This window comes from Sparus aurata, chromosome 2 (assembly GCF_900880675.1).
Source record: "Sparus aurata chromosome 2, fSpaAur1.1, whole genome shotgun sequence".
Classification (NCBI taxonomy): domain Eukaryota; kingdom Metazoa; phylum Chordata; class Actinopteri; order Spariformes; family Sparidae; genus Sparus; species Sparus aurata.
Genome location: NC_044188.1, coordinates 6,748,363 through 6,773,307, shown reverse-complemented (window position 1 = coordinate 6,773,307; position 24,945 = coordinate 6,748,363). Strand labels below are relative to the sequence as shown.

Below are 24,945 nucleotides of genomic sequence, written 5' to 3'. Positions count from 1 at the left end.
CTTTTATAATGCCGGTCTTACGGGAAAATGCTTTTTCAGGCCAAAGAGGATTTTTTTTTTTTTTTCCTGCAATCACGCCAGTGGCCACCGGGCCAGAATAGGAGTGAGGCTGTGCAGTGCTGTCCTATCTAGGCTTTTATTAAAATCTATGAACCTGACAGAGAGAAGAGACAATCAGAGTCCCTGGTGAGTGCTGAATTCACTGAAGGTTGACCTGAATTTAAACACACAAAAACACACACCCTTGGTATGTGCCATTGCTCACTAACGTTAGTCAAACTGGTGAACACACCATTGCCTTTGAAAACAGATGAGACGCGACTGAGGCTCACACGTTCTCAGACGAGGTGATGGGGAAGGTCTTAAGTCCCAGTCGTGTTATTTTTAGTCTCCTTCGACATCAACGGTCTAGTCGTTTTTATATATTTTAATGCAGAATTCCTACATATTTCTTTAACAAAGGAATACAGGGTATGAGTGTGTTTCTCATCACCATCCAGGGTGGCTCAGATGTCCTCGCCAGGAGCTGGAGGCGGCTTTTGCTTGTAAAGAGCGCCATCTAGTGGTTGAGGGTGATCTCCGCAGAAAGGCCCAACATTTACAATCGTTTTTTTTTTTTTTTCTGTAATAATCGGGTGGAGCAACAGACAGCTGGGCGGGCTTCACACTCCGCGTCCGTTTGGGAGTGTGTGTCCTTCTCAACAAACCATATGTGAGGACTTCCAGGCTGATGAAAGCGATCCATGCGGCTGTAGTCAGGAGCTGAATCCCAACCACCGAGGAGAGGCAGCGGCTTTTACTGTGTGTGTTCGGCGTCTTCTTAAAGAAGGTGAGAAAGTTTCATAGTTTGACTTTTCCCGTCAAATTAAGTTGTTTCCAAGCAAACGTCGCCACTTCAAAGACTGCGGGGTTGTGTTAAAGAGGGGGGAGGAGGAGGAGGAGGAGGAGGAGAAGAGCAACAGCGTGGCTGCGTTAGAGCCGAGCTCGCTGAGGGGGCAGTGCACATGGTCTGAGAGCGGGGAGGACCAAGGAGCCATCCGGCTGATGCAATGTAACCTGAGGGCAACTGTCCGCCTCTCCTCATACCAGCAGACCTCAGAGCAGCTGTGTGCGGCGCACAAGTCCACACTAGTCTCGATACATCATTTAAAAGTGAATCTGAAGAAGTTTTTTTTTGAGGATTTGTTACAGTTTGAAAAAGGCTCGAGCTGTGAGCACGAGGAGAAACATTCCCTTTTATAGCGCCGAATGATTTAAGGAGCGTCACTCCTCTGTGTGTGTGTGTGTGTTCGTGTGAGTGAACTCAAATGAACCCACACCGTAAATAAACGTAACACATCAATTCTTGCACGTGTTTCATCAGTATTATTACGTTTTCTGCGGCTTTTAGACTGTAGATTGCGAAGAATGTGTGTACTTTGATCAAAACATGTTTTACTCCCAATGCTTCTACGTGAAGCTGTTAGTGTTACTTGCATTTGGCATTGGATTACTCAAACGTTAGGGATGTTAATGATTAGTCGATTAATTGCCGTTGAGCGATTAAAATGTCCTAATCGACATTCGGAGAAGGCAGGGATACATCAAAGAGTTTTTTTTACAGTAACAGTTCACAGATGCTTGTTTTTGAATACATTTTGAAATTTGCATCCCTACTCAAAATATCTTTTTTTTCCCCCTGTTTTTTCATGTGATGTTAATGCATTTTGGTGGGTTTGCCAACAATCTGTGAAGTTTAGCCTCAGGGAGAGTTTGAAAAAAGCAACTCAAATGAAAGAAATTGCCACATTGTCCTCATGTGCAACAATATCTATAGCAAAGTTGACATGGGGATAATTCCAGAATGAAGAGACCCATTTTATTACGTCCACATAGGAGGTTATGTTTTCATGTTCGTGTCTGGTGTGTTGGTTTGTCAGCAAGATTACACAAAAACTACTGAACAGATTTCCACAAAACTTGGATGGAGGGTGGTTTTGGGCCCAGAATAGCGCACATGAACTTTTGGTGCAGATGGAGGAAACACTGTCTGAGATGGGGCATTTTTGGACATTTTCATTCATTTCTCTTGTAATAATGCACAGTTGATGGTCCTTGATATGCAAACAATTGCATCCAAATTCATCCATAGCTGATAAAAAGCTCCAGAGGTCTGAGTTAGTCAAATCAAATGGCTTCCAAAGTCATCGTGTTTTTAGTTCTATATCCCTTCTAACAGCTACTGTGCATGTATCTCAGAAAGAAATAAAAAGACAGATCCCTGAATACACAGAATTTCCTGAAAGAGACTAAGAAACATTATTTACCTGAGACAATTAAAAGCTGACCAGACACACAGCCTGTGCTACCCCAGCAGCTGATATTTAAGTCTGATAAAAAGTTTCACAGCTCAGGTTGGATTTCGCAGAGGTCATTACTGCATCCAGTCTGAGAGTGACGCACAGCGTTCTCTGTTATTTTATCTCCTCTGCACTTAAATAACTTTCTCATTGAACTTCTTGAGATTAAAGCACAGTGGTTTGAAGTGGGTTAAATGAAGCACATCGGGCCGATACTGGCTTGGTATGTAAAAACTTTCATGCATGTAAATACAGCCCAGAGGAGCAGCCATCCTGTCATGGGTTTATCACACGTGCAGAACAGAATTGTGGGAGAAAATGTGGGTTTCTATTTCTTTTTTAGATTTTAAATCCATGACAGAGTTACTGTACATCAAACACTTTGACTACTGACCATTTTAACCCAGAAACACTGACACTGAGGAAGGGTTGCAAAAAAGGGGGGGGGAATTTTAATATCTGTTAATATCTGTTTGTAGCGTCCAGAGTGTCACCTGTGGTGCAAACGTTGTGTTAGTTGATGTATTAGAAATCGGTAATGGTCGCCGTTTATCTGCTGCTCCAGCTGAAAATTGCTTCAGAAATATGCAAATTGATTCACACAAGCACTGACGCATTTTTAAAACGCACAGTGTGATCACCCGCCAAATAAACGTCAATTTCTATGTCTTTAAATGATATTCTGGAGCAGTGTAACAGACACAGTGCCGGCCAGTAACACTTATCTCAGACAGATAACTGTTAGCACACTCGTACACAGGTGTTCGAAGATAATGTTATCAAATGCTTTTTGGGGGGGTGATCGTTACGGTGTAGACGCTGTATTGGGTGTGACCGTGACATTTGTTTCAAACTATGAGGGAGGAACAGAAAGTCAACAGTGAATCAGGGAGAAGCTGGCATGGTCATGTCAGCTGAGCTCTAACACACCAGACTTTTTTTTTTGACTCTGCACCTGGCTTTAAACTAGAGTGTCAAGATCTCACAATTCAGATCACGGATGATACTATTACTGGCTGGTACTGGGTGTAGCCCGGTAGATGCACATGCTGAGTAACAACTTGAATGTGGCAGTTATTGTAAGGGGCTGAAATAGATACTTTGTGCTGATGTTTATCTGACCAAAGGGCAGGATAGACTTCTACTAGTCTGCCACTACAGCATCGATCTGTAGTTCATCTGTCAATGATTATGAATATAATGATGAACAGTCGCAGAAATCCTGAGACTCTAAGATGCAACACATGTAATGTGTTCCTCTTACACTCTTCACCAAATGTAATTCTACAAAAGCTGAAATGTGTCCTTGCAGAGTCGCGGTGGGCGATCTGATGATTCGGGATTGTCGTTGATTTTGTCCAAAATGTATTTTCCTTTTTTTTTTTCCAATTCTTTATTTAGAAGATGGTTTGGAACATTTCAGCAACTACACACAAGTCTTGCAGTGACGGAGAGCAATAGAAGTCTGCAGTAGATGAAGAGCCTCCAAGTAAAGACTTGAAGTCTTTACCCTCTCATTATTCTTTTTCAAGAACATGCGTAACTTATAAAATTCGTGTTTGTGTAAAAAGTAACTCCACTAATATTACACATTGTTGTAGCCCCAGATAAGGCTGCATGGTATCTGGTGAACTGGCTCCAGGGATGGTGCCTCCACCAAGGAGGTAATGTTTTAACCCGTCAGTTTGTTTGTTGGTTTGTCAGCGGGATTTCATGAAAACTGACATCCAAGCTTCAGGATGGGTCGAGGCCCAGACTGGACCCCATCAACTTGTATTATATTATTATGTTGTTGTTTTTTTTTCATATTGATTTAGGCTTGATTTAATTAAAAGGGTCTGAGTGGAGGTGTGCGCTCTACTGAGTGCCAACTTACAGTAGTTTTCCTGTTTTCTTTCAGAAGGGCAGGAAACATTACAGGTTTGTTTGTAACCCATTTTGAGGCGGCCGTCTGCGAGAGCAACGCTCAGAAAATGGTGAAAGCTGTTATTGCCTGTGAAATTGTTGTTGTTGTTGTTCAGGTCTGTCCTTCATAGCTTTTGTGCTACAAGGTCAGTGTGGCCCCGGAGGTGTCACTAAGGCCTAAATCCGTGGAAAAGATAGTTAGTATTGCTTGTGTAAGCTGCCTGTTTTATGATCGCCCTCACATGGCACTGTGTTTACTCCGTCCCGTGTTACACCACAAGGGCAGGTGGGCTTTTTGTGGTGCCGCTAAATACCCTTCGCACGCGGAGTGGGAGCTGAGTGGTGCCTGAATTGGCTCTCTGCTGTCGTCGTCGTCGTCGTCTTAAATTCATGCAGGGAAAATTGTAATTAAAGGCAGTCTGGAGCTTTTCTCTAAGCCGTGTCAGAGAAATGTCAAATTGCGCACTCAAATCCTCGGATAATGTGTTTTTCCCACACACAGGTGGGTCTGCAGGTGTCCGTCAGCTGTAGGTAATAGACCTAACATTTGCAGCATCATTTGAATTCAGCCTGTGCAGACATGCAGGTCCAGAATCAAAGCTTGACTTAGTTTTTAATCAACTGTACTTTAAGGGTGGAATGTTGTCTTAAACATTAACTTTTTCAATTTTTCTTTTGAAGCCCTCGTCATACTCTGTCTAAAGCACCACCAGCAGCTGGTATCTCAGCCAGTTTAATTGAGGTTATAAATACATTTCATTAATACTGCATTTAAGTTTTCTTTGATGTCCTTTTGTGACCCAGATGTGGTGCTCCGTGAGTATAAACAATGTCACAGCGTCACCACACAAAAGGCGTTTGAAGGAGAAGAAGTATTTTCCCCGAGGCCAAATACTGAAGAGCATGTGACTGACTGCTATTCCAAATTCACCCACGTGTCCCTCAGTGTGTCACCAGCAGGTGTTGAGTCTGATGATTGGCCGAGAGGAGGGCAGGGTCCCGTCCTGCCCCCCCTCTGTTTTTAGCTCAGCGGCTGCCCTCTCACATCTCGTGCCTCCAGTTCTGGACTGCTGGCTGCTGTCGCCCGTTTTGCCCGGGCTGTGACGTCACAAATGTTCCAGCTCGTGTAACATCCAAAGTCATATTGTTCTTATGCTTCTTTGATATTGTGAGAAGCGCGCGTTGGTTTACAGATGCAGTTTTCCCTCTCGGCTGAATGTACATTCGCCAGGATTGTTGTGGCTGCTTGAACGTCTAATCAAACTGCCGACCCAGTGAAACATCATGACCTAGACAGACGAGATAAAACCAGTCGGCTCGGACGTCTGGCTCTTGTTGCCCTTGAATCTTGTCTTCTTGGTAATGTTTCATGTGAGGGTCCTCATGGTAGGGTAATAAATCCTTTTTATAAGATGCTTTTTAACATTATGTGTTAGACTGTAAGACATTTATAAGCACTTAGTGACTTGGGGACCTTGGTGCAACAGTGTTAGTGTTGTGTACTATTGCACCATCACGTATTGAGGTAAAAAGTGGCAAGAGGCTAGCTGGTTAGCATGCTAACTTCTCTGCACCACAATACAATACGTAGCTGGCTTTGACATAACATAAAAAAAAACTAGTATTTGATAATATTCGGCTGGTGACTTGTCTTAAAAACTCATTACAATCTTAATAAGAATCTTGAAAGGACCTAAAGGGGCCGTAATGGAATATCAGGATTTGGCAGTTGCGATTTGTAAACACAACATTCAAGGTTGGCACCCCGCGCCCCCCCGGCTCAAAGTGACCAGAGCACCTGCCATAGCTCACTCTTGGATGTCTGTTTATGATCTAGCAATCTGAATGTGCACACTGTTATTGGCTGGGTGCTACACACCCACTGGCCAGTAGCTGACACCCAGAAATGTCCTGAACGCAGCAAAAAAAAGAAACACGGAGGTGGAGGGCAGGGTCTCTGCAGATACATACACCATCACACGCATAAATGATGATGAGAGACTATTTTATTAAGAGTGTATTAATAGTTTTTTATTTATTTTTTTGTTTTGTTTAGTTTTTATTTGTCTCTTTTTATACAAGACGGCTACTTTTCTAGCTGTATTAATGACTTGACCATAATTGAATGGAGCCTGCCGTGGGGAATATGGCTGTCATCACAGCTGCTCTGAGTTTGTTGAGCCCGGGCGACCATGTCATGTGTCACTGTTCTATTTGTGAGCTTGACACCTGAATGGGTTGTTGCACTAAGAGGCGTCTGCGTCACGTGTCAAAAGCAGCGCTCGTAAACGTCTCTCCCAGCTCTGCTCGTCTGAGGCTGAGTGGAAATTAGTGTTCGGCTTCAGTCTGGAGGAAGTAGTCGAGTGGATTTATCAGCTGTCTGCATCAGTGAAGACAGAGGATCCTGTCGGTTGTTGTGTTGTGAAAGTGAGTACTTGTCTGCTTTTGTTGGGCGGATCTATATCAGTCCAGTCGGTGCTGTTTAAAGAAGCTTTGAAATTGGATCTGGGATTGTTACAAAATGATACCCGGCCGGAAATTTGAACTGTGCGGCTGTTATGTAATGACTGGCAGCATCATGGTTTCTGCTTACCTGTTTCCTGTTTTGCCAGTACATTAAAAAAAAAAAAACTTCTCTTTTACTATTGACTTTATAATACCTTATCAGGAGGTCTGAAGACTACAGTGGCACCATACTTTTTTTGTTCCTCTTCTTTGTCTTTTTCACAAATGTCTCTGCCCTGTCTCGTTTTGTCAACAGGTAAATTATCCTCAGCAGAGCATTCGGTGGCAGACAGGATGATTCTGGCCACATTAAAAGGCATTGGGAAGCAGCTCCTGCGGGTGAAGGTCGTGAACTGTAACGCGGAGGATTCACACTTCTCTCGATGCCTCAACACGTTCGATCTGGTGGCGCTGGGCGTCGGCAGCACGCTGGGCGCCGGGGTGTACGTGCTGGCCGGCGCCGTTGCCCGGGAAAGCTCTGGACCTGCCATCGTCCTCTCCTTCCTCATCGCTGCCGTCGCCTCAGTCCTGGCTGGTCTGTGCTACGCCGAGTTCGGGGCCCGCGTGCCCAAAACTGGCTCGGCTTACCTCTATAGCTACGTAACGGTTGGAGAACTCTGGGCCTTCATCACTGGCTGGAACCTCATCCTCGCTTACGTTATCGGTGAGACACTCTCAATAAGGAAGGTTAATGAGTGGTGCGCCGCATATCGTTCAGTTTTACAGTAATGCTTTCCTCCGCACAGGAACTTCAAGTGTGGCCAGAGCGTGGAGCGCGACCTTCGACGAGCTGATCGGACGGCACATTGAGGACTTCTGCAGGCGATACATGAGCATGAACGCTCCGGGTGTCCTGGCCGAGTACCCGGACATATTCGCTGTCTTCATCATACTCACTCTGACAGGTGAGGAGCGGCTCAGACACATCTCCCTCCTGTTTTATTCCTCCCCCCCCCCCCCTATTTTTCTTTTACTCATACGCTTTCATCTTTGTAACTCCTTAACAGGACTGCTTGCATTCGGAGTGAAGGAGTCAGCCTTGGTCAATAAAGTATTCACCTGCATCAACGTACTGGTGCTGCTGTTTGTGATCATCTCTGGCTTGGTCAAAGGAGACCGAAAAAACTGGAGCTTGAACCCCGACGAGATCCTCAACGCCACCACCAGCAACTCGAGCCTGAAGTGGGTGAAATGAAGAGCTATTTCCTAAAATACGTAATCTGCCTAGTTGCGTTTCAGATAAGCACAGGTTTGTCTTCCTTTTGCTCCCAGTGTGTCTGATCCGCTACCGTCAAAAGAAAGTCTTGGCGAGGGCGGCTTCATGCCTTTTGGCTGGACTGGAGTCCTGTCTGGTGCCGCCACCTGCTTTTATGCCTTTGTAGGGTTTGACTGCATTGCCACTACAGGTGAGAGGGAATACATTCGACTGACAATCATCACACATGACCCCCCCCCCAACCGCTCTCTCAACGCAGCTTTCATGTTTCCTCCTCAGGAGAAGAAGTGAAAAACCCTCAGAGGGCCATTCCTGTCGGGATCGTGGCCTCGCTCCTCATCTGCTTCGTGGCGTACTTCGGTGTGTCCGCGGCTCTCACTGTTATGATGCCCTACTACCTGCTGGACAAGAACAGCCCCCTGCCAGTGGCCTTTACGTATGTGGGCTGGGATGGAGCCACTTATGCCGTGGCCATTGGCTCTTTATGTGCCTTGTCGACCAGGTAAGAGGCTCTCCTGCTGCCTCTCTCAGAAAGAGGACTTTTAAACATTTGCATGCTTGTTTTTTGTCCAGAACACTGAATATACATTTTTATCACATTCTCTTCTGTTGACTTCTGTATTTATGATGAACTAGTCGTGGTATTAAAAATACTCCACTCACTTGTGTAATACTGACGTTACTTAACTTACTTAAAGGTGCTAAGTGAAGTGTCTGCATCCAGTGTTACTCAGTGGGTCTGCACCCTTGCCACACCGATGTAGGTGGAGTCCGCGTACCATTTCGAAGGCGTCTCAATCCGCTCACACCAGGCTGAATTCCCTGCACTCAGCTGAACTCAACCACGTTGTCTAAACAAACGCAACAAGTAGAGCGAGATTGCCAAGACAGAGAACTGATTAGTGTTATTGAGGCTGAACATTACCGTCCATGCTGGCAATTATTCGTCAGCTAAGAAAGATACCGCGGCTTTTGCCTCGTAGGCCAACATTTTTTGTTTTGTCAGCTGACAATTAAATGGGCGTTGCTGCTGGCTGGCAGACAACATACATTAGAACACTTTTCCCAGCCCTCGCTTTTGCTAGTGTGGTAGTACACCGGTGCCCTAAGATGGAGTAGACCCACTGAAACACTTTGTGTGTGTTGTGAGTGGATTTCATGAATTTCCTTCAAAACTTTTGCAGAGCAGATTTTGCTTGAGCATTACTGCCGTCTGTAGCTCAGCGGAACAGGAATACAAATGATGTCACATACATGTGGTGACTAGTGGTCAAAAACCCAGCATGTGTGTTCTGAATATATCAGTTTATAGTAGGTTAAAAAGTTAATTTGCTTTCATAGTTATATAGTGATTTTTATAGTCTATGCCTATTTGCTGTAATGAACTAAGACGAGGCTTGAAGTGTAGAGAAAAAGTGCCAGTGCTCTTTAAAGTTACATTTGGGGATTTTAAATTTGCTGATGCTCATCATCAGCTCACCTCAACAGCCTATTCTGTGAGGAGTGGTACAGTTCCTCATCTAACCTTGTTTCTATCATCTAATATGAACAAAATGTCACATAATCTTCCAGAAATATTAAAGTAAAAAACTTTCTCATGGACATAAAACCCATCATAAAGTATTTTTTATATGACAGTTTAAATTTGAGGATATCATGATTCCTAAATCATAAAATCTGCTGCTTTCTAAGAAGCTGAAGAGCAAAAAATAAAATAAAAACCCAGTTCCAAATTCTCAATTTGTGTCCTTTTTTGAAGTTTTATAAAATTAAGACTTTCATCAAACATGTGACATGAGATGAATGAATAGTTAATAGTTTGGGCACCTTAAAAATCTTAATGCTACAGACAACAATATCTTAGATAGTTCTGTGCTTTCAACTTTGTAGCAACAGTCCTTTATTGCATTTTCTAACTGTGTGCATTCACGTGCACGGCATGCTGTGTTTTCTCTCTCCCATGCTAGTTTACTAGGCTCCATGTTCCCAATGCCCAGAGTGATCTGGGCCATGGCAGAAGATGGCCTGCTCTTCAAATGTTTGGCTAAAATCAGCCCACGAACCAAAACCCCTCTAATAGCTACAGTAACATCAGGTGTTGTGGCAGGTGAGCTCACAGTCTAAACCTACTAACCGGTCAGCGGTTCCTATCAGAACCCTACAAGACGCTCCTGGTGCACACGGCCTCAACACGAGTCATCAGCCAGAACCGGCCAGACCGGACATAAAGAATGAAGATAGTCCTGAAAATGTTATTTTTAATTTGTAATGACGGGCACAAAGCTGACACTTGCCAAGCAAAGCATCTTGAGTTTATTATCAGGATGTTGGGCTGAGAATGGCTGCAGTTGAGGCCTTGTGTTAAACCGGACTCTCAAACTTTCCTTCAAGTTAAAAATCTCTGCCTCCTCCTCCTCTTCCTCCTCCTTCTTCCTTCATCCTCGGCTTAGTCTCCTTGGCTCCATGTTTCCACTTCCACGCATTATCTTTGCTATGGCTCGCGATGGTCTGCTCTTCTCGTTTCTGGCACGTGTCAGCGAGAGGAAGACGCCCACCATCTCCACCTTTGTGTCAGGGCTTTTGTCTGGTAGGTAGCCGAGATGAAGCCCAAAAGCAAACAGTGCCCTTTAGTTGGAGGGAGGACGGTGGCAAAGTAATTGGAGCTGTACTGTAATAGTTTAAACAATGTTGGATTTCAAAAGTATGAATTATCTTGAAGTACAATACTGTGGTGAATGTGCTTTGTGCATTTTTAACCTTTTGGATCAGTTTGAAGAAGTCCATCGTCTGACTAACTCTGTGTTTTCCTCTCCCGTGTGTCCTGCAGCTGTGATGGCTTTCCTGTTTGACCTGAAGGACCTCGTTGACCTCATGTCCATCGGCACATTGCTGGCCTACACCCTGGTGGCTGCCTGCGTGTTGGTCCTCAGGTAGTCCTTATTTCACAGTTTTTTGTTGTTTTTTTATGTACATCCAGTCTGAGGCTGACGGGACACGAGTGGATTCCCAAACTTGAGTATCACTTCTCGCTGGGATTACAATCCATGAGTCACATGCTGGTCTGACCAGTCGATCCAGATTTTTGAGCAACTGTTTCAGACACTCACACCCTCACTTTCTATTTCATGCACGATGATCCGAGCTGCCTCGATGATATCCAACATGTCATGTTCAAACACAAAGGGGGTGGAGTCGTCCAGTAAGAGAGCAGCCACAGAGAGTTTAGCCAAAGCTAAAAAGAGATGCAGGGTTCGTACGGGTGCTTGAAATCATTGAAAGTGCTTGAATTTCAATGTTGCATTTTCAAGGTCTGAAAAGTGCTTGGATTTTAGTTTGAGTGCTTAAAAGTGCTTGACTTTATAACTCTGTTTCTTGGCAAAATTGGGATCAGACTGGATAGTTTGCTTAGTACAAGGAGAAATAAAATCTGTGTGTGTGTGTGTGTGTGTGTGTGTGTGTGTGTGTGTGTATCATCACACATGCAGCCTGGTAGCAATAGAGAATGATGGCTGAGGAGAAGGTGAATTTGATGCAATTTGGACTGATGACGTGTTCAGTATTAATAAACTTTGATGAATAAGCGAACAGCTTAAAAAAGTTTATGTCAAAAAAGAAAATTACAGGGTGTTCTCAGGTCTCTCTTTGTCTCGGTGCAAGTGTGCCTGAAGAACGCCAAGTGGCTTCCCTTTTTTTGGATAAAACTTTGTGTTCTCCTTTAATTTCTAACGTTTTTGCTATTATGAAACATCATTTTAGATGTTTACAGCATAATACAATGTACATAATTGTGATAAAAAATGAAAAAAAATAATCAAGTATATATATATATATATATATATATATATATATATATATATATATATATATATATATATATATATATATATATATATATATATATATATATATATATATATATATATATATATATATATATATATTTTTCTGTAGATATGTATTTTACCCCAGTGATAAGGTACTGGAAAAGTTTGAAAATGACCCTTAAAAGTGCTTGAATTTGACCTTGAAAAATATGTACGAACCCTGGAGATAATAAAGTTCCTACTAAACCCACTGACCTGCAGCCTTTCTAAATTGTGTCAGCTCAAAATCTGTCATTTTATTGAAGGTAGGGGTGCCTTTCATTTGGTCCGCCATCTCTATAGCTTCTGAAAAAGATCAAATGATGCATCAGTATGTGAGGAAGGAAGGTGTTACGGGGATGAAATTAGGTACTTTATCTCACTGTGACGCCACGCTGCTTCCCGACCTCGCCAAACTAGATCTATTGTTTTCATTATTATGATGCGGAGGCTCCTCGTGGCAATTACTGTCCATTTAATGCATTATCAGATTACAGTGATGAATCATCCTAATCATTTGTAGTATATTAATTAAACATCTGTCAGGGCCTTCATAATGCAAGTAAAAGCGGTGAGTTTTCTAAGTCTGGTGTGTGTTGCTGTCTGAAGGTACCAGCCTGAAGTCCCCAGCGCGGCCTACGAGATGGCCAACACCCAGGATGAAAATGAAATGGGTGAATCTTACAACGAGGGGAACATCGACATGTTACCGCAGCCGGAGGATCGCCTCACCATCAGGAACCTGCTGAACCCTTCAAACACAGAGCCGTCCCCTCTGTCCGGGTTTGCCGTCAACATCTGCACCAGTGTACTTGGTGAGAAACACACACACACACACACAGATTTTCCTGGTTGCAGACGCAGAACATCCTCCGATGACCTCTCTTTACGGTTTTACTTTCTTCCCCCCCGCAGGTGTTTTGGTGTGCGTCTTCTGTATTGTTGCTGTCCAGGGAGGATGGGCGCCCTGGTCGCTGTCCGTCCTCAGCGTTATCTTGGTGGTTTGTCTGATTCTCACCTTCATTGTGTGGAGACAGCCGCAGAGCAAGGCCAAGCTCGCCTTCAAGGTAGAGTGTGTTCCCTCGCCTCGGAGTTTTCTCACACTTATGACATCAGAGCGCGATAAGCGCGTCGTGTAAATCACTCTTGCCTTGTCATTTGTGCAGCTGAAGGTTTAACATGAAGCCCAGTTTTATTGTAGAGCAACTGATGTGATATGAGCGCAGTAAAATACAGTCAACAGCGCAAACATCAGCAAGCAAACAGAGGAGAGGGGACTTTTTTTTTCCAGACCTAACCTAACTACAAACTGAGTTTATCTCCTCTCAGTAAATATTTATGATGTCATTAAATTTTATGAAATTCTCTCCTCACAGGTTCCCCTGCTGCCCTTCCTCCCAGTCACGAGTTTGTTCATCAACGTGTACCTGATGATGCAGCTCGACAGAGGAACATGGTTGCGCTTCTGCATCTGGATGGTTATAGGTACTTTTGGCCCTAAAACACTAAACATCATCTCTTCTGCACTTGTGTTTTGGAAAGGAATTAATGTCTTTTGCCACAATGTGTCCACGCCATTTGTAGGTTTCGTCATCTACTTCGGCTATGGTATTCGCAACAGCTCAGAGGCCGTGTCTGGCAGCTACACGCCAGCCTGCGAAATGAAGGGAGAGCCCATGGCGGAGAAGAAGGCCTTCTTACACAACGCACAACGCGCCACCGGAGACGACGACGACGACGACGACGACGATGACGATTCCTGAAGCAGGAGGTCAACTCATCTTGTTTTTTTCTGCGTAATAAACAATGAGGCGTGTTAAAATATAGGAGACGTACGGAGACATTAGTGCACTCAACCACAGTGATGAGTTGTTTCTAAAAATGCAAGATCATTTGTCTGTTTTGATATTTTTAAAAGACTAAATGAATACTCTGAAACCCAAGACTTTATTTTGTATAAAAGTGTTGTTTTATTTTTGCATTTTTGATATAATCAATTTCACTCACAGCAGCCAAAGCAAAGCACAAGGTGCTCTGACAAAGTTTTATCGAGACATAATAGAGCATTTTTAAAATGTATTTAAATTTCTATAAATCCACAGTGTTCAGTATCAGACAGATGAGCCCCATTCAGTTTGTTCTGTAGTAACCAAATTTAACTTTTTAAGCGTTCGTTACTACACGGTCATTTCTAGCTTGAAATGACCCGTTTTTATATATCAGGTGTTTACAGAAAATATCTGAATTACAAAAATCGTTTTAATGAATACCTGAGGGTCGTCTTTTCTTTTCTTTGGTCATGTGTTTGGCAGACGTCCTGGCAAATGCTACTCACTCGTCCCGCTGCCTTAGAAGACACAGCGCCGGCTGCTGTGTCCAAATCCGACGGGAGATCACTTTTAAATCCACGTCTCTTTGTTTCACACCTTAACTAATTGCATTCATCAGTAATCTGCAAATAATACCTCTAAGACCCAGCTGAGAATGTCACTGTATCACTTGGTGCTCCTTTTGTGTTGCAAGTTAACCTCAAAGGTACAACTTTGTCGGCAGGTGTTTAGCTCCGGAGAAGTTGTACTGTGTCGAAAGCACAATTCTGTTCGCTGCTTTTTAAAGTGAACAGCGTGACTCAGAGAAATGCAACACCGTGCTCTGAATAACCTGGAACATGACATTACGAAGAAGACAGGTGTGAAAAGGTATGATGCCACGCAGATTTAGTTTGCGATCAAAAGAGACGAGCGTTGTGTCCGTCGGAGAGCGACAAGCCAAAGAGAAAAAGCTGCTAATCACGTCAGAGGATGTATTTTAAAAGTGCCTATGTCCCAAATGAATGTTACACCTTAAAGGTATGATGTTGCTTCATCACCAGCGAGATTTGTGAAATATATATATTGTCTGTATATAATTGCACATTTTGGATTTTTTTTTTGGAAAAGGCTCTATGTGTAATCTGTAGAAGAAATTCTACCTGAGTGGACCATTTTCACTTTTTAGTTCACATGCATCTGAATGAGATTGAAGTACGAGCAGCGATGCTGAACACAAGCAGTCGCTGTGAACGTCTTCAAGCAGTTATAAACGTCGGTGTCTCAGCCAGTCAGACTTTATCAAATGATTGTGTAAACTAACACTGATTGTGAGTGTTGTGCAGATTCCCAGGGCAGCTAAAATCTGAATGCGACTCATCGAGGTGCGTGTGTTCACTAAAGACGGAAAATGCCACAAGGTCTCTTTTTAAATGAACGCTATGATGAAATGTTTTGTTATTTATGTTCCATTGAGAGAATCTGTTGATGTAACCTGAAGCCGAATTCTGTGCGATTTTTCATTGAATTGTGTGTCAGGAGATGTTGCTTTTACTGCCAGAGTTGCTGTCGAAGTCGCATTAAAGATGCCTTCGGGTGTAAAGGAGTTGCCTTTTTAAAGGGGCAGTTCACCCAAGAATACAAATTTAGTCTTTATATTGTCACTCTTGAATTTTTGGGTGAACTGTTACTTTTAAGCTATCGAGGCAACATTGTCAGACATGGTTGTGCCGCAGAAAGTTACTGTTTTCCACCCAGTGACTTCTTTTGTAAATATGATGCATTAAAGCAACTAGTGTTTGTTTAACCTGGGCGATGTTTGAATCAGTGGGACATCATGACTTTTGTTCTCTATCATAAAACCCCACCATCTTTGCTTTAGAAACACGTTTCAAGCATTTTCTGTCCTTTTTTTTTTTTTTTTTGTAAATAGTTGTGATTTTTCTAAAGTTGCTGCCTTTTGTTACAACTTGTCTGTAACCCCACCGACTTTAGTCTGTGAAAACTTTTGTTTATGTAAGACAAATTACACCTATACAAACTGTGCCATGTAGTGTCGTAACAGACAATAGATATAATATATTTAAAGTCATCAGCAGCTTTCATGGTTCAGCCTTTTGTTACTGATGCTGTAGTTACATTGAGACTCGGCCTCATCCACACTAATGAATCCACAAACAGTTTGAATATTTGTCCCATACACTGTTTGTTTTATGTAAACATTTGCATGCTGCACTATTTTAAAAGTTTTATTACATTAAAACTTAATAAAGCTTGAAAAAAAAAAAAGATTTGGACTCTGTAGTACTGCTGAGGTCTATACAGTTTTACAGTGCATCAGAGGGATCAGCTGTTCAGCGTGTGTCGTCTGGATGTTGGTTGTGGTTTGTATGTTTTTCTGCTGTAAATAAATGATGCTGAAAGTTTAAGACACAGCGTTTGTCTCTGATTTTTTGGAGAACTGACCTTTCTTTATGTATAAAATCAGACCAGTTTAGCTTTAGGGGTGACTATATTTTTGATTACATATTTAAAGACTGCAATTTTAAAATTATGAAACTTATCCCACGAAAAGACAGACATACAGGAGGTTTAACATAAGCGCTCTCTTAATGATTTGTAGATAATGGAAGATTTCATTCTTTTTATTCACACTGAAAGTAGAAAATGAACATTTTGAGGAAATGTTGCTCTCGGACTGCAAAGAAGAAGAAGTCCTGTACGTCTGTCCGCTGTAACAATGCTGATGATGTTGAGGGCGATTTGATTTGTTCATCCGTGTATTCAAAATATTTCAAATTTGTTTGAACATGTGAAATGTTTGAAGAGAAACAAAATATAAGTTTTTTTTTTTTATTTTCAATGTTTTATTTTGAAGTAATCCTAAAGTATCAGATTACTTTTCAGTAATCCAGTGGATAGCGTTAGTAATGAGAAACAATCTGACCCAACCCTAGTTACTACTACAACTTCTACCTCTGCTATTACTGCAGCTACGAACAATAATAATAATATTAATAATATATTAATGCATATGACGTGTCTGCTGTTTGTGTCGTCACCGTGTTGTGTTCACGGTCTGCTGCCACTGTATGTGACTGTATGTAGCTCTAAATAATTGATGCAGAGAGAATAAATGCATGATTTGACCTGCAGGGGGCGACCCGAGCCCGTGTGGACAGGGGCGTGAGTCTCCTCTCCTCTCCTCTCCTTCTCTCCTCTCCTTCTCTTCTCTCCTCCTCCCTGTTTTCCAGCGATGCTGCAGACTGTATCCTCTTCATCGCGGCTCAGCCTGGACGCTTCACCTCCTCCTGCCTCCTCTTCTTCTCCTCACTGTGGAGCTCCTCTTCCGGCGGATCGCACCTGAAACTGAAACGGTAAGGAGCGCTGTGTGTGTCTCAGCTGAGGACGGGGACTGTTTTCTGTCCCTCTCAATCTCAGTCTGGGATCAGCGGCGGTGCTGATTGGATTTATTGACACTGCTGCATCTGCTGGAGGGACTGCGGATGAGCCTGGTGCTGGAGGTGTTTCTGTTAACGATGTTGTTCTCGGGCTCGTTATGTCCAGTAGTGGAAATCCTAATATAGCTGTTGCATTGTGGGTTTGTGAAAGGTAACCTGACAGTAGGTGGACTCACCTCAGTGTGTGTGTGTGTGTGTGTGTGTGTGTGTGTGTAGGGGGATCAGACCCTGGATTATGTCTTCTTTTCACCGTTATCTCTTATTTGTGTCTGGCTGTCTTTTCCAAAAGCAGCAGAGCTTCCTCTTTCCTTCCTGTTTGTGGAACGTGTGTGTAGTTACACTTCATTTTTAGACACCGTGGGCCTAAAATGAGGAACATGACCTGACTGCATGAACATCAGTAATAGTGGAGTGACAGGTTTCTGCCATCAGGGTGTCCACGGTTTTCATTCGGTCACATCATGTAAGATGTGACAGATAGATGATTAAGGCATCGATGGCCTTCCATACATCTCTGTGAAAGCTGACTGATTATACAATTTTAACGTGAAAGGAAAGGAAATTTAATATTTGTGCACCTGTGTGTAAAATGTCTTTATTTTCATGGCACATTAATGTTTTTTTCCAGCACAGATGTTGCTTCTTCACCTGGTGTGCCTTCACCTATAGTGGCACACACCTTTACTACTGTTCCCGTTTGCGTAAGTTACGACAACAAAGATCTTCTGTGAGCTTCGGTCGTTTACACAAAGAGGGCCGGGGCCGCTGAAGCATTAAAAACGGAGTGAGACCGATGCCTCCATTTTCATTCATCCTCAATATTTCATGAGGATTCCAGTTTTAAGCATCAAGTGAAGCTCAGTGTGCAAAGCAAAGGCCTTAATCTGTGCTCTGCCTCAGATGTGTGACCTGAAGGAGCTCCTGTTTCACTGAGAAAAATTATTGTCGAACACACACACAGACTCGAGCACTCGCGCAAGGATGCACATATTTCATGCGAGGCCCCCGATGGAGGTCCCGCCATCATGCTGCATATCAGGAGGCAGGTGGCGGGGTGAGACGCTGAACAAATGGGGGGATGGGGGAACATGCTCAGGGAAGCATGTTGTCAGGGCGAGCGTTCAGAGTGATTTCCTCAATCTCCGTGTCGCCATGGCGGTGTGGCGGCAGGAACATTATCAGCTGTTGCAGCAGCAGGAAAAGCAGGAGAGGAAAACAAGCATGGAACGTAAATTGAACAAAGGGGATGGAAGTCTCGGGGCGAGTGCAGGAATGACAGCTTGCATATGCAGTAAATCGGTAAGTGCAGTGTGGGTGGAAACGGTAAATGAGGTGGTAAAGCTAAAGGAAGTGTGGAATATCACCTCAGGGCACCTACACTGCACTTTTTCAGTCAGTAAGACAAGCAGCGTGGAGCTGTTTCTGGCCCGCACTGTGACGCTCAGCTCCCCGGAGAGGTTGAAATAAATTAAAATGTTTAATTAAATCCGTAATGCTTTTTTTTTTATCCAGCCGGGGAGACTGTGATGCAGAAAATTATAACATCCACGGAAAGAACATTGTGAGTTTAACTCATCAAAGTAGGGCAGGTGAGGTGAAAAAAGATGAAGGGGGTCATTATTTTTGGGCTCCTGAAAGCGATAAAGGGTGTTTTTCTGGCGGCTCCGGGATTTGTTAAAGGTGCAGACGGTAAAACTTGGTGGGCGTGAATTATACTCCCAACAAACAGGGCCAGCACATCACCAGAGTAACTGCCAACTGCTGCTGACTGTATTCTGTTCATACATTCACGACTATAGCTACTGTTAGCTCGGTTAGCTGTGCAGCTAGCTGGACTTCCAGAGGGGTGTTGCTGGTGTTTGCAGTGTGAGCACAGGCGCTGACCACTGGGAGAAATGTTATTTCTTCTTGATAATTTGCGTCAGTTCTTACATATTGCACCCTTGAACTGCATGTTTGCATCAGTTTGACCTTAATTTGAGGTTTTTTTCTCATTTGTCAGATTATTTACATTGAAGTGGTGCCAGATATGCAGCTGTTTATTGATATTTTTTTATCGCCTACACTCTTGAAGTGCAAAAGCTGGAGACCCAGTGAGCCATATCCATCATGTGACTGCTTTTCCCATGACTTTCAAACGTTGTACAGTGCTGTTGTCACTGTACGCTGGGCTGCACCGCATCGATTTGTAGTTACAAATCAATTTAAGGGACGGAGAAGCAATCATGGCTGCGGCAGAAACAATCCTGTTACCAGATTGCAAGTTCTGTCCCGATGAAAGACTCAACTTATCCACTCTGTCATCTGGTCTTACTCCTCAGATAACATGCTGCATGTCAGAATTTCTAATCAGAGCTTCATCGGTGGTTTGGTTACCCAGAGGGAGTTTACGTGGCTGAACAGCAACCATACAGCACCATGAGAGTCCTGATAGGGAGGCAGGGGAGAAAGCAGGTGTGAGTGAATTTGATTCATTGGTTTCCGCTCTGCAGTGCAGGTGCTGAGACAGCATATAGTGTAGTGTGTGTGAGCCTGTACAACAAACAAACTCTTCTGTCTTTGGACCCTCTTCTCTCTTTTTAAGTCTGCTTTCTAGAATTATAGAAGGAGGCAAAACATACTGTAGTTTGCACGTTTTGCAGCCAATAGTTTCTCATCTTTGTTCCAAAAAATGCAGCAAAATCTATTAACACACAACAGCACAGTATGATTTTCATAAGAAGGGAAATGAGATGCAGTTTCCTGCTGTGTAAGTGAATTTAGAGCATAAACGGGAAGCTCGGAGACGAGGTGGAGCAGCAGTCAGTCAGGTCTTACACTAATTGGCTGACGACTCTAACAAGGACAAACGGAGAATTAGTTCTGCTGTTCCCTCAAGCGCTTTAAACCTGTTCTTTTGATTTGCTTTCGAAAGATACCACTGCATACCAAGAGTGAAATGTTTTTTATTTCCCTCTGTTTGGCCACTTGAAATGAGTAGAAAGGAAGAAAACCAACGTCCTTCTTTGGAAGAAACAACAAAGAAATACAGTGTAGTTTTTTTTTTTTTTTCACATGGAGGTCAATTTATGCGACAAGAAGAATTTAACAACCAGGCCTGACTGATAGCAAACCCGTAGAGAGGTGGGAACTTAATCTGCAGGTGCTTTTGTATGACGGAATATCTGCCTCAGATCTGAGGAGCTGTTAAAGCTCTCTGTACCTTACAAGAGTCCACTCAGGAAATAGGTCAACTACAGACATGAGGACATGAAGGGAAACAGAAGCGCTGGCTTCTTCCAATTCAGTATCAGTCTCATCAGAATGAACACATCTGCTGACTGCTAGTAATCGCTGGGTTATTTTAGAATTTTAGAATACAGGTCTTTTAATCAGTAACGAGCAGGTATGTGCACAAAAACATTGCTTTCAGTTTGACAGTCTGAAGCTTGATAAGTTCCCCTGTAATGATCTCAGCGGGGCCAGTCAGTCCCACATGCTCCTGACACATTCGTTCCGCTTTTGGAGTCAGTCGAGTTTTGTTCCCCATGACCGCCGATGAGCAGGGATCACTTGATTTGGGGCTAACAGCGAATTCTGTTTGCAGAGGTTCTGACACGTCTGTAAATGACTATATAACATGTAAAAACGCAGGGAGAGCTCAGAGACAGCCTGTCAACGTGTGTTTTTACACTTTAAGTGTGAACCCATTCATAGCTAATTCAGGAGCAAACTGACCTAACCGCCACCTGTTTGCACAGCATGCTGTCGTTATGCCACAACCAGTCACGTGCTGTTACATTACTGTTAATGTTCAGGGATCGGGACCGTTTCATGTATATACAGTAGTATACCAGCAGTGAACTGAACAGTCGGTCGCTGCAAATGGAAATGTAAGTGCGTGCAGAAAATTACAGTTGCCAGCAAGATTAAAAAAAATCATCTTGTTACTGTGAAGGTGCTCGTGCCCTGAGAGACTATTCACTGTGTCAGGGAGAAAATCTCAATATTCTCAGTGTAAAACATTCAGAAAAGCAGGCCGTCCCTCGAGGTGTATCGTAACATCTTCAGTGTCACATTGGTTACATCTATGCCAGTCACAGACGCAAGTAGAGACAGCACTACTGTACAGTCCCACGCCACTGTTTATTCTGTGTTGTTGATGTCCTTGTTCCCAGCTGTCTGTCTGTGTCTGTGCTAACCACACTGAGAGCACCGTAAGTCAAATTCTCAGTGTATACACACATACCCGGCTGATAAATCTGATTCTGATTCTGTCACACTGGTTCTGTCTACGCCCGTCACAGACACAGGTACAGTAGTGTCCACATACTGTCCAGATGACAATATCACCCACTTATATTTTGCCTAGTAAGAGCTAGAAGAAGCTCCTCTTAGCTGTGGGCTCAGAGAAGACTTTTCTAGGACACTTAATTCAAACGGTCATGCTCATCCATTTCCCTGAAGATGCTAGTTCAGTGTTGCCGCCATATAATAAGGCCTTCCTTGGTACAGCAGTTTTAATGAGAATTTGGTGGACTATAAGTGGAGTTTCTTTCTTTCTTTCTTTCTTTCTTTCTTTCTTTCTGTCTTTCTTTCTTTCTTTCTTTCTTTCAGCCAGTTGTTTGCAGTCTTTTCTCCTCTCTGATAAGTGATGTTCATAAAAGCCTAACTCTCTCCTGGTCAGCTTTCAGTCAACGAGGAATATAGTTTTGGCAAATATGTAACCATTACCAGGCTAAGGTTTGTCCTAGTTTTCGGTTTGTTGGTTTGTTTGTAATCATTCGTTCCTGGATGGCTCCTGAAAATAGATCAGACAGAGACATATTCTGGGAGCATGTGTTATGTTGTTCCCAGTGTCGATATACTCCATCGAGTATATTATTGTACTAGCTGAGTTTAGAATTCAGTTACATTGTTTGAAATACACTTCTGACTGGTACAACGCTTATTCCAAATGGAATATCCTTTTTTAAATCAGCTTCAGAAGCTTGTCTTTTGAATGGGTATGGCACAATAGAGAAGATAAAGGTCAGGCGATGAGCCGCTGCTAACAATTCTGCCAATTAAACAGTTCAATCTGGCTTCAGAAACTGCATTACTGCATGTTTCATGCCTGGGAAAAAAAAAAAAGCTTTTTCAACACAAAGTGGTATTTCAAAAACATGTAGGAATTTCAAGCACTTAAGATATAAGTGTGTGTCAAAAGATGAAGGAAATTTAAGGAATTTAAAGTCTATTAAATGTTTTTATTATACTAGTTAAATCATTTTTTTTCAGATTGTTAAGAAAGCCGACGTGATTACATCACTAGGTCTTCAGCAGGGCTTCAACAAACAAGCTATCATGATGTGGCCTCACCTGTACAACAGCAACAGCCAGTGAGAGGATATCACATGACCCAGATTATAAAATAACAGGGGACTAGTAGAAAATAAGGAAACACTGAAATAACATGAGATTAGACATAGAAATGTGCATGCACACATCATGCAGGAAATAGACATCCATGTATAGAAAATCATAGATACACTGGAGCAGATGGAAGTCCTGAAGTGTTTTCTTTATTTTGATGTTGAGAAGAGTTGAAACCTGTTTAATGTTTGGTTTGTGATTTTGTCGATCCTCTTATTCATTATGTTTTGTTTCACATGCAGATAAGGACACCAGATGTCATGAAGACCAAATTAGACATGATATCCAACACTCTGATTATTGCTACACCGGAATGAAAATGTGAAAAACAGTGCTAGGCCCCCTGCTGTGCCACTCGAACTCTTTGATGGGTAGACTGACTGTTTCTCCTGATTGATGCCATGGATGAGTGATTGTTAAAGTGCTCTTCAGGGCGCCGTCAAGTCAGAGCTGTTTCCAAAATGTGTGATCGAGGAGAGCCCTTCGGTGAGGGGGAGCTGAGGAATAACAACCAGCAGGCCGGAGTGCTGGCTGACGGGGACGCCAACGCCAATGAGATCCGGCCAGAGGACGGCATGGGGACGGGTGATACTGGCACTCTGTCGGCGGTGACCACTGAGCAGACGGAGCAGGACAAAGTCATCATCTGGGGTACGGACTCCCAGTGTGACGACCCCGAGCTGGCTGAGTTTGAGATGCTGGAGTGTCAGGAGCTGGAGGCCTACCTGGTGGACGAGGGAGAGGACTTTGTCGGGCTTGCAGACCGGACGAACCCTCATGAGCAGCCCTCATCGCGCAGCAGAGCCGCAGTAGAGCGGGACACAGATAATAAGAGCAGAGAAGAAAGACGGTCTGTTCTGCATTGTGCCAGTGAGCAGGAATGCAGTGCCTCTCATGTCTCTGAGAGCAGAGAGGCCTCCAGGACCGAGCTGAGCTCTGAAGCTGATGTCTTTGTGACCTGTCTGTCCACCATTTCAAGCATGGACACCGCCATGGACACTGCTGGGCGGACCCAGACGACAGACTCCTGGCACATCGCCTCAACCATCTCAGAGGACCTGACACTCATTTCGCAGACTTGTAACACCAACACTGAGATAACCATGGCGTCTAGAAGAGATGGCCACCCCTCCAAAAGCACAAAACCCCAGAAAGATGTGGACATGAATTTGAATACAACAGTTCAGCCGGAAGTGAGCAATGGCGTCGCCAGTGATGAGTGCAGGAAGAACAATAACCAGAGGAATAAAGCGGGGAATGCCATTTCAGAGGGCGATTGTGATCGAGGGAGAAGCACCGAGCACAAGCGTTCACACACTGCAAAAAAAGCACACGACGAAAGCAACACCAAAATGGATAAAAGCACACAAGCTGACGAGGCTCCTGATGTGAACTACAGCCCACACAAAACAGGTGCAAAGGGGACTCAGTCATCGATTGAATCCAAAGCCATAAAGAAGCAAGGATCGTTTGATAACTCGCTGAGAAAACAGAATTCCTTCGACAGGAGTTTTAAGAAGCAGCCGTCGTTTGAGAATTCCTTCAAGAAGCAGCTCTCCTTTGATAACAGCTTAAAAAAGCAGGGCTCCTTTGAGAGCACCGTCACCACCGGCTCTTCAAGTCTGGAGAGAAGGAAGCCATGGGGGAGCCCGAGCCGACCTTCTTCCCCTAAACCTACCTCCTCTTCCCCCAAGAGACGTCCGCCTGGTTCCCCGGCCAAGGTCCAGGGCCTGAGGGCCCTGAGCCTGGAGCGCAGCGGCTCCCCTCAGAGAGGTCTAAGTCAAACAGTCAAACCCCCGGGTAAAACAAGTTTGAGCAGCGGTATCCCCAAACCAGTCATGTCGCAGCAGAGAGAGCCTGAACCCAGGAGGTCATCTCCCCCACAGAAGCCCAAAAATGTCCGACCAAAAATCATCACCTACGTCCGAAAGAATCCACAAGCAAAGCCACAATCAGCAGACGCCCCACATGAGGCGTCTACAATCCCGCAAAGACTGTCCTCTTACTCCAGCCCGCAAGCTCAAAAAGACCAAAAGGTCGGTCCTCAGCCTAAATCCACAGCGGTGCTATGTTCCTCCAACCTGCTGTATGACAAGTACCGGCAGGAGATGCAGAAGACGGGGTACTATTCCCCGGGCATGGCTGTGACCGGGGTGAAACCTCCGAGCAGCTCCGTCCTTCAGAGGCTGAGCGGGAAGTCGGACAGTTTTCACGAGGATACGCCTGAGAAATATCTGCAAGAGGTGAGGAATGGACTTCTGATCTGACAAGCTCACACGACACGACTTCATGTCATCAGTGTACTGATTACCCTTATATGGTGGCAGAGCTGGGTCAGATTACTTTGAAATGTAATCAGTTACTGAATGTTTGGAAAATTTGAAGCGTAATCTATCGGATTAGAAAAATGTAATCTAATTGGAATGCTTTTTGAATTACTTCAAAATCAGTACA

General features: G+C 43.7%; 2 protein-coding genes across 5 annotated transcripts in view; both read left to right on the top strand.

Moving 5' to 3' along the window:
• The first annotated feature begins 639 nt into the window (after nt 1-639).
• On the top strand, nt 640-16,065 carry LOC115574211 (high affinity cationic amino acid transporter 1-like). Of its 3 annotated transcripts, none has more exons than XM_030405601.1 (12): nt 640-829; nt 7,006-7,413; nt 7,496-7,654; nt 7,757-7,931; nt 8,022-8,155; nt 8,245-8,467; nt 10,416-10,552; nt 10,793-10,895; nt 12,438-12,643; nt 12,744-12,895; nt 13,205-13,313; nt 13,413-16,065. In XM_030405601.1, exons 2-12 carry the CDS (start codon nt 7,044-7,046, stop codon nt 13,589-13,591), a joined length of 1,947 nt encoding a protein of 648 aa, XP_030261461.1. In that variant the 5' UTR covers nt 640-829; nt 7,006-7,043; the 3' UTR covers nt 13,592-16,065. The 3 variants fall into 3 exon arrangements, with proteins under 3 accessions (XP_030261461.1, XP_030261443.1, XP_030261452.1); XM_030405583.1 differs by lacking the exon at nt 10,416-10,552 and adding an exon at nt 9,933-10,072 and having other exon boundaries at nt 642-829; XM_030405592.1 differs by lacking the exons at nt 640-829; nt 10,416-10,552 and adding exons at nt 6,550-6,671; nt 9,933-10,072.
• A 739-nt stretch (nt 16,066-16,804) lies between these two features.
• Nucleotides 16,805-24,945, top strand: part of mtus2b (microtubule associated tumor suppressor candidate 2b) — a 29,519-nt gene continuing 21,378 nt past the window's right edge. For both annotated transcript variants that reach the window (XM_030395671.1, XM_030395662.1), the window contains exons 1-2: nt 16,805-17,013; nt 22,734-24,734. In XM_030395671.1, coding sequence (XP_030251531.1) covers nt 22,953-24,734 — 1,782 coding nt within the window. In that variant the 5' untranslated portion in view covers nt 16,805-17,013; nt 22,734-22,952. The remainder of the gene's footprint in view (nt 17,014-22,733; nt 24,735-24,945) is intronic.